Here is an 8782-nt window from a genome sequence, read left to right on the forward strand (position 1 = left end):
AAAAAAGGGAATCAAAACAGTGATTTAGACAGAGACTTGATATCAGTATTCGATTCTTGTAGTTGAGATAATTAAAAAAAAAAAAAAACAGAGAGAGGAAAGTCCCTTCGTTGGGAGTTAAATCACATAAAAGTACTTGTAAGTACAGTAAATTACATATAAATTTAACCAAGATTAAACCGGTCGGTACGAATCGGCTAAACGAATCCTGTTAAAAAGGTATAAACCGAGCAGCTTAAAACCCTTTTCAGAAACCCCAAAGAAAAAAAGAGCATCGGAAAACAAAACAAAAATGCTGCTCCGGTCAATTCGCACCGTCGAGCACCTCCGCAGAATCTCAGCTTCTTCGGTTTCCGCGTACCTCACTTCTCCTTCCTTAGTAACCAGAGCATTACCGACGGAGAGTGCTCTGTCTTCTCCTATCTCTAGATTCTATTACTCGAATCCGCGAAATGAGAATCGACACACGACGACTACATCGTCTCCGGTTTCTTCACGGTGGCGTATCAGCATAAGACATATGTCACGGCGGAGAAACGCCGCAAAAGGGTCGGCGGCAACGGCGGGGAGTGCAGCGTATTCTTCAGCGGTGGATTTGGCGATGGACTCGGTGGTGAAGATATTCACAGTTTCGACGAGTCCTAGTTACTTTCTTCCTTGGCAGAATAAGTCCCAGCGAGAATCCATGGGCTCTGGTAATACTCTCTCATTGCTAAAGATCATAACTTTTGTTTGGTTTGGTTTCTTGTTTGCTGCTTTAACTTTGAATGGTTATGCTGTAAGGATTCGTAATATCTGGAAGAAGGATAATAACAAACGCGCACGTGGTGGCTGATCACTCCTTCGTGCTAGTGAGGAAGCATGGGTCGCCTATAAAGCACAGAGCAAAAGTTGAGGCAATCGGACACGAGTGTGATTTAGCCGTTTTGGTGATTGATAGTGAAGTTTTTTGGGAAGGAATGAACTCTTTGGAGCTGGGAGATATACCGCTTCTAAGGGAAGAAGTGTTTGTAGTTGGCTATCCTCAAGGTATGTTTTCTAATTATCAACTGAAAGATTGAGTTGTGTTCTAGCTCCAAGTACAGTGGATAATCATATATCTAGTGCAGGTGGTGACAACATCTCTGTTACGAAAGGTGTTGTGTCTCGAGTTGAACCCACCCAATATGTTCACGGTGCTACCCAGCTAATGGCTATACAAATAGATGCTGCTATCAACCCTGGAAACAGCGGTGGCCCAGCAATCATGGGAAACAAAGTAGCTGGCGTTGCTTTTCAAAATCTTGCAGGTGGTGAGAACATTGGGTGAGTCTAATAAACTTTTGATACAAAGCCTAAGCGATCAGAAAAAGAGTGAAACATAGTTTGTTTTCCTCACACGTGATTGAAGATTTAAACTAACTGGTGCTTTCAAACTGCAGTTATATCATTCCAACACCGGTAATAAAGCATTTCATAAACGGTGTTGAAGAATCTGGAAAATACACTGGTTTCTGCTCGATGGGTGTATCATGCCAGCCTATGGAGAATGCTCAGATCCGTAGCATCTATCAGATGAGTTCTGAAATGACAGGGGTTCTTATAAGCAAGATTAACCCTCTCTCGGATGCTCATAAAATTCTGAAGAAGGAAGATGTTATTCTCGCATTTGATGGTGTTCCCATTGGAAATGATGGCACTGGTAGATTTTTCTCTTTATTTTTCATGAACCTCCTCAACGTTGCATTGTTTACGTAGTAGTTTTTGCTGGTGAATAAAAAAGTGTGTTTTCATTTACTTTGCAGTTCCTCTCCGGAAGAAGGAGCGGATCACTTTTGATCATATGGTATCTATGAAAAAACCAAATGAAACAGCTTTTGTTAAAGTCTTGAGGGAAGGAAAAGAACATGAGTTTTGTATCACTCTCAGACCTGTAAGTCAATTTGTTACAAACTGTAGAACTGGACAATCTTCTTCTGATCTCAACAAATTTTTATTGCGTGCTTGCAGCTGCAACCGCTGGTTCCAGTGCATCAGTTCGACCAGCTTCCAAGTTATTATATATTTGCGGGCTTTGTATTCGTACCTCTCACTCAGCCATACCTACACGAATACGGAGAAGATTGGTACAACACTTGCCCCCGCAGATTGTGCGAGCGAGCATTAAGAGATCTACCTGAAAAATCCAATCAACAACTTGTCATTATCTCTCAGGTTTGTGCTTTTCTTTTTTGTCTTAGTTCTGTTCTTGAGATTTCGAACGATTGGCGATCACTTGAGTAACTATGATAGTATTTACAACACGTAACAACGACGTCATCTGGTAATTTAGGCACCTGACTGATAATAAAGTATGTGTTTGATAGGTGTTAATGGATGATATCAACACAGGATTTGAGCGTCTTGCAGAGCTGCAAGTAAGTGTGAAAACTATATCGTCTCATTTTTAACCGTGTTTATATGATGATCCTTTTTTCATTCTCTGAATCCAAGCGCATCATGATTCATTTGTTCATCTCATCATGGCATGCATTTTGTTTGGAATTAGTAATTAAGACAACAGAACATCATCGTAGGATTCTAATAAGGGCAAATATAAAATGTAACACTTTTTTATTACTACCAGGTGAAGAAAGTAAATGGAGTGGAAGTGGATAATCTGAGACATTTATGCCAGCTCATAGAGAACTGTGACGCAGAAAATCTGAAATTGGATTTAGACGATGGGAGAGTACTCGCCTTGAAGTACCAAGACGCAAGATTAGCCACTTCTCTGATTTTGAAACGGCACAGAATAGCGTCTGCCATGTCCAGCGATCTGCTGATTGAACAAAATAATCTAGCAACTGAGTTGGCTGCTGCTTCTTGTTCTACTGCGCTCGTTTGAGCCAAAACGCCAATCGCATGTTGTATGTACACTTTCACATTCATTCATATTTTCAGACCACTGTGTTGTAATGTTCGTAAACAATTTAGGATTTTTTAAATCGGATTTTTTTCCTTTTATATTTTTCTGTGTTTTGAACATACAGCTCTTCAGACATTTTACTTGATTCGCTATTTAAAAAATATTAATAGAAAACTTAATTAATTTACCCCAAAAGTATTGATCAAATGTGGACACATCTAATGAGAATTCAATCCCAAATCTGGTTAGTGCGTAGGAACTAGAAGCCACAGACTTCTTGTCTTTTTCTCCTTTCATTACTACTTTTATGTTTTTATTTTGTCCATTAAAAGGAACAAAAATACCTTTCCGTGTCTTCTGCGACCTGTCACATCCGTACGTGCACCGTAAAAGACGAAACTACCCTCCGAGTCTTATGAGTGTCTCTCTTAACTGAGGTCTCTATCTCTTTGTTTAACTCACTCAGAATTGAAGAAGCAAAAAGCTTTTCATTATTCGTTTGTGTGAGGATGTCGTCTTCGTGGGAGATTCAACTAATGGAAACAGCTAAGGAGGAACTTGAGATTCTTCAGGCTCAATATCCCAACCGCTTCGCCTACCTCAAGTCCGACCTTCAGTCTTTCATCTCTAACCTCCGTGAAGACCACGCGCCTCCGTCACGTGCCTCCTCCTCCCCCCTCGTCCTCACTCAAGGTACTTGTACAGTCTTTCTCGTTTATGTGTCTCTGTCCCTTCGGCGATTGCTTGTCGTGTGTTTAGTGTATGGACTGCTAATAGAATCTGGTTGAAAAGGAAATGCTTCTTAAATGAGAGAAACAAAAAGCTTTGTTCCTTAATTATTTTTGGTTTTATTCTAAATTGCTAATAATTTCTGAATTATTTACATAACTATTAAGATTGTTTTTACTTTTTAGCCAGATTACTATTTTTTGACACAAACCTTTTCGGTCGTTTATTCATGTAATTATGGTGTTGCAATAAAAACAATTAAGTCGATTGAATTTCCCATGCCAAAATTAAATTTATTTGACAACACGTCTACAAAGATATTCGACAAGACAAAAATAGATTCTGTAAGAATTTTCTGGCCCTTGTATTTGGTTATACTTTCAAAAAATCTACACCCTTTGTTCATGTTGGATAAAAGTTAAAGTTGTACGGCTTTACAATTTCTCACTAGTGCATTGCGATTGAAGAATCTACTATAGCATGAAAATATTGATTTTGATTTTTACAACCGCAATAACGTTCGTTTCTTTTGAAATGATTTTTTTAAAATAAATTGATTTTTAATATAGTTTTAGGCGAGTTGTTAGCCTGATTAATTGACAATTTTTGTTGTGCTCGTTTTACACTATTATAACTACATACTACATATCGATCCGCGCAACCACACGGATTTCTTTTTATTTATTTTTATATAAATATTTTGTTTTCAATTCTAAATTGGTATATATTATAATATATATGTGTCTATCAATTTTTAAAACATAATAAGTTTATGGTATATATTATCAATTTTTAAAACACAATCTAGATTGTTTCAAACTTCCACATGTATTTGTATCTTCTTCTATATATATATTTTCGGATTATTATTTCATTATTAAAATCGTGACTATATATATATAAAGATTAGTAAAATATTGTTTTATTGTCATATTCAAAGATATTGTAACATTTCACAAACTTAGAAAGTTTTTAAAAAATTAAACTTTTCGCTTCATAGATTTATATTATCGAGTAAATAATTAAACATTTAGTTTTTGTTTAATTTTTAAAATAAACTACATAGTTTAAATTTTGTTTTCATTGGTTTAAGGTAGTAAAGATTAATCATTGTTAGATAATATGATTTTTGTTATTTTAAAATTTTTTTTTATAATTTTAAAAGTTAACATCCACAAATATTTAAATATTTAACATATATAGGTATAGTATTACAACATTAAATTATATATATTTAATTTATACTATCTATAAATTCAATGGATCATCTATTGTTTAAATTCAATTATTGATAGCCCAATAAAAATTTCTGTTAGACCCAAAATTTAAATGATAAGATTAGAGATTAAATGTAACATGACTTTCTAGGAATATGTCCATTAGATCCATTTTTAAAAAAATCGCACATGAATCAAGGTTGTGACTTCTGTTTTAATATATAAGATGGTTTGGTTTACCAAAAAAAAAGAAAGTACATATGGTTTCTTGTTTCTCAAATGATGTAAATGAACAAATAAATCAATAGACTCGTTATGGAAATGCATTACTCTCGAGTATAGCAACAAAGATGGCTAAGCAGTAAACGATAAACTATTTGTTACCTTATCATATTAACTATCATGACATTGTCTTCTATTATGTCACGAGTCATGACGCTAATTTTGGATATTAGCGTGGTTAGGAGGGGTCATCAAGTCAATTCTAATCTAGATTTCGTTTACACATGAAACTGTGTTAGCCGCATCTAAGTTGTTGTTAATGCGTTGGACAGAGTCATCAAACTGTAAGAATAAGCAGAAACACAAGAAGAGAAAGTACACAAATGAATTATTTGGAGATCAAGCATCGTCATCAACGGGAAAGATCCACAAGAACAATAATCATAAGATGGCTCAGAGAGTGGTCACAAAGAGAAAAACTAGAGTTGAAATGGTTCTTGAAAGGGCTCAACTTTGTCTCCAGAAGATAAGAGACGTGAAAGCCTCTTTGTGTTAGACTTTTATTTAACAACTTTTTCTTCTTCTTGGGGGTTGAAATGTAAGAATGATGTTATGCGGTCCAAGAAAATGTTTAACAAGCATTGAAAATTCAATGTTTCTAAGAACATCGGTTTAAATAGTTCAGCAGTATATATCAGTCTTTTCTTCTCGGTCAATGATAAGAAAAAAATCAACATTTATGAACAACAAGAGATAAAAATGGATATTTTATTAATTATTCACATGGTGTGAAACAGAATGTATCTTAAAAAAAACAAATAATGATAACGGAGACTCGGCGTAGAGCGGGTGAGGGGGACTCGGAACCCTCAACCCCTCATTATTAATGCAAATTTTGAATTAATAAAAACTTAAAAATGAAATTATAGTTTAAACCTGAATTTGCAGTTACTGTTCCTAACCCTAATAACACTGTTAGCAGCCAAGCTATCAACGAATACACCACACCTCACAAAGAATTTTACTTCCGGCAGCTTTAATTTCCCAAGCTTGATCCGAACCGGTTGGGTAACTCTGATCCGCAACGGTATGCTTCCAGTTAGCTGTTGCTGCTCTAGCAATGTCGCCATTAAACTAGTTGCATTCTGAGTATAACCAGTCATTTCTACGAATATAATGGTCGTATTCTCATGTCCTTGGTAAAATTTCGGCAACGACCCTGTAAATATTACAAAATACGACATCAAAATTTCGTCGAAAGATCTAACTAACTTTGTGAGTGAACAAAAAAAGGTTTTTGTTCGCTAAAAAAAATTAAACCCGGGTCTATTAAATATACAGACCTAATTCCTGGGTAAGAGGTGCAACCTACAGATGGATCCTTTCCCGGGTATTTAAATGGGCTGTAAGCATGGGTCCATATCCGCGTGGCCAGATGTGGAGCTAATAATTTCGCACTAGAAGAGAGTCGATCCCTGGCCTAGACCAACATGGCAACTCCTCTAGTGGAAACCACTAGACCACCACGATGTGGTTCTGAGTGGTTCTGAGTGAACAAAACTTTAAATAGGTAGTTTGGGTGAACCCTACACTAAAACATTAAGAACTCAAATCCAAGTGATCAAATGATCCACGAGGAGTGTTTATACACTGTGAAATGGAACTTGGTCTATAGCGAGTTTAAACCTTTGGTCTTAACTAATACCATCCGAGTTTGGTTTCTTTAGTGGAAAAGAAGGTAAAAGAGCTAGCTAGTTTTTCGAACATTTTTGACGTACCATTGCTAAGTCTAGTTTGCATGTACAAGACGCTAATTTTGCTTCCGTCTTCGTAGTAAATTCCGATCTTCTCGTTGGGGTTTTTGGCCGTAATGGTGACGTTAAACGCGGTCGACAAACTCGAATCTTGGTTATTGAGTATAGACCGCGTGAGCTGTAACCGGTCGATATTGTAATCCGGTAACTTTGGTCTAAAGACAAGGTAGAGTATACCAACGGCCGCTCCTACGACGACAATTAGGAGAAAGAGAACGAGGAGCGTATAACACACACACCTACACCAACAGCTTCTCCTTCCTTTCTTCTTCCTTTGAGGAGAATCCAACTGTGGTGGTTGCGTCACAGATTCTTTGGTTGTGTCACCGTGTTCCGATCTTGAGGAGCCACGTGAGACAAGAGGAACTGTTGGATGCGTCGGAGGTGGTGGAGCTTCCGGATCGCTCACTGGATGGATTTTCTGGTGTTCGGACATGTTTCACGTTTTTGAAGATTGGCTTACGTTTCGGGAATACAACTCAAGTAGTCTCCAACTTTTCGAGGTAAATAAAGATTGTTTTAATGGAAAGGGGATCTTCTTCACGTTTTCTTTTTGGTTAATTGTATTTATAAGCAGTATGTTAGGTGTTTTGTTTAAAAGTAGTGTATTCATGAGGAGAAAAGTAATTAAACATTTAAATTTTCACACAAAACGTGTCCTTTTGAATTACTTGTGCCTTTTTGGACCGTAATAGTTTTGGGTTAACCAAGACTAGTCAGTTGGGCGTCAATTCTGGGTTCCGCAGACGTAAAGATGAGCGTTCGTGCATGGTCCGCATATACAACGGGTCTACCAAGACATTTTAATAAATATATATTTGTTGCAACGATGTCCTTTTCTTAAAGTTTTTTTTTTTTGGGCAAACATTCGTTTATAAAGCTTAAGCTACAAGGTTCTCTCTTTCCAAAGAAGAGTTTGATTCAGAAAACAGAACCTCTTTAGCCAGACGATCAGCGATCGTGTTACAACGCCGAGGTACAAATTTAAAAGAGATAGACGACATGGAATTACTCAACACACTGATGTCATGGAGAATTCCTTGTAGTGCAATCACAGACGTGTTTCCTGTGATCAGATTGATCAAGCCTTTTGAGTCTGAGTGACAGACCAGGTCTTTGATGTTAAGGGAGATAGCGGCTTTGATTACCGCCTTAAGTGCCAACGCTTCTGCAACTAGCGCTGATGCCACTATGGGGCACGGTGAAGATCCTTGCAGGAGAGTAGCACCGGCAGAGTTCGAGCATGTCCAGCCCAATCCTCCTGCACTAGTAGCACTATTCCAAGCTGCATCTGAAAAGCAGAGAAACTCGTTCTCTCGGGGCTGAGATTGAGGCACACTCGCGGAGCAGTCTTTCCTCGAAACAGAGTGAGGCGAGGTGGTTAAGTTCGACTGTTGTAACAATTGTGAGAAGGAACAGATGCGAAAACAGATGAATAAAAGCGATGTAACAACGACACAGAGATTTAACGTGGTTCACCAACTTGGCTACGTCCACGGACAAAGAGAGATCTTATTATTGGAGGCGATATTGAGTTTACAGAGTGCAAGTTTAGAGTTACTTCGAGTACAAGATATATATAGTAACATCTCGCATCTAAAACCCTAGACTAAACGGACTCATGGGCTTAAGCCCACGATCAGATGTAACATCCATAATAACTTGATGCAACGCTCTTGATGCAACCGAGTCGGTATGATGTACATGATGTAACATCCATCGCCTAGATGTAACATCCAAATTCAAGGCATATCAACAATTCTCCACCTTGACTTGAATCCTCTCAATAACAGATGTACCAGATGCACCTTCAAGTGCCAAATGTACCAGATGCGCTTCTCTGCGCTAGATGTACCATCGCTCTCTTTGCCTCAGATGTCCCTTCGGACCAGATGTGCTGCTTAGACGAACCA

The 8782-nt window shown here is 37.6% G+C and overlaps 4 protein-coding genes across 4 annotated transcripts in view; 2 read left to right on the top strand and 2 right to left on the bottom strand.

Moving 5' to 3' along the window:
• The first annotated feature begins 263 nt into the window (after positions 1–263).
• LOC106339572 (protease Do-like 10, mitochondrial) lies at positions 264–3041 on the top strand. Its single transcript, XM_013778404.1, has 8 exons — positions 264–695; positions 784–1029; positions 1110–1305; positions 1422–1681; positions 1785–1912; positions 1990–2193; positions 2346–2396; positions 2606–3041. The coding sequence occupies exons 1-8, from the start codon at positions 293–295 to the stop codon at positions 2864–2866; spliced, it is 1749 nt and encodes a 582-aa protein (XP_013633858.1). The 5' UTR covers positions 264–292; the 3' UTR covers positions 2867–3041.
• Positions 3042–3350: 309 nt separating this feature from the next.
• LOC106341128 lies at positions 3351–5732 on the top strand. Its single transcript, XM_013779950.1, has 2 exons — positions 3351–3580; positions 5388–5732. The coding sequence occupies exons 1-2, from the start codon at positions 3397–3399 to the stop codon at positions 5609–5611; spliced, it is 408 nt and encodes a 135-aa protein (XP_013635404.1). The 5' UTR covers positions 3351–3396; the 3' UTR covers positions 5612–5732.
• A 64-nt stretch (positions 5733–5796) lies between these two features.
• On the bottom strand, positions 5797–7413 carry LOC106341146 (protein YLS9). Its single transcript, XM_013779965.1, has 2 exons — positions 6834–7413; positions 5797–6274 (listed from the first exon to the last, which is right to left on the bottom strand). The coding sequence occupies exons 1-2, from the start codon at positions 7303–7305 to the stop codon at positions 5979–5981; spliced, it is 768 nt and encodes a 255-aa protein (XP_013635419.1). The 5' UTR covers positions 7306–7413; the 3' UTR covers positions 5797–5978.
• Positions 7414–7750: 337 nt separating this feature from the next.
• Positions 7751–8782, bottom strand: part of LOC106338748 — a 2503-nt gene continuing 1471 nt past the window's right edge. The window contains exon 2 of the mRNA XM_013777650.1: positions 7751–8260. Within this exon, the coding sequence (XP_013633104.1) occupies positions 7751–8260 (510 nt within the window). The remainder of the gene's footprint in view (positions 8261–8782) is intronic.

This window comes from Brassica oleracea, chromosome C4, assembly GCF_000695525.1.
Source record: "Brassica oleracea var. oleracea cultivar TO1000 chromosome C4, BOL, whole genome shotgun sequence".
Lineage (NCBI taxonomy): Eukaryota > Viridiplantae > Streptophyta > Magnoliopsida > Brassicales > Brassicaceae > Brassica > Brassica oleracea.

Bases quoted from the DNA above. Each gene is read 5' to 3' on its own strand.
- LOC106339572 (XM_013778404.1), top strand. From the start codon at position 293: ATGCTGCTCCGGTCAATTCGCACCGTCGAGCACCTCCGCAGAATCTCA. The intron at 1,913-1,989 runs GTAAGTCAATTT...GCGTGCTTGCAG, and splicing joins TTTGTATCACTCTCAGACCT to CTGCAACCGCTGGTTCCAGT. The intron at 2,194-2,345 runs GTTTGTGCTTTT...TGTGTTTGATAG, and splicing joins AACTTGTCATTATCTCTCAG to GTGTTAATGGATGATATCAA.
- LOC106341128 (XM_013779950.1), top strand. From the start codon at position 3,397: ATGTCGTCTTCGTGGGAGATTCAACTAATGGAAACAGCTAAGGAGGAA. The intron at 3,581-5,387 runs GTACTTGTACAG...TGCGTTGGACAG, and splicing joins CCCCCTCGTCCTCACTCAAG to AGTCATCAAACTGTAAGAAT.
- LOC106341146 (XM_013779965.1), bottom strand. From the start codon at position 7,305: ATGTCCGAACACCAGAAAATCCATCCAGTGAGCGATCCGGAAGCTCCA. The intron at 6,275-6,833 runs GTACGTCAAAAA...TAATATTTACAG, and splicing joins GCAAACTAGACTTAGCAATG to GGTCGTTGCCGAAATTTTAC.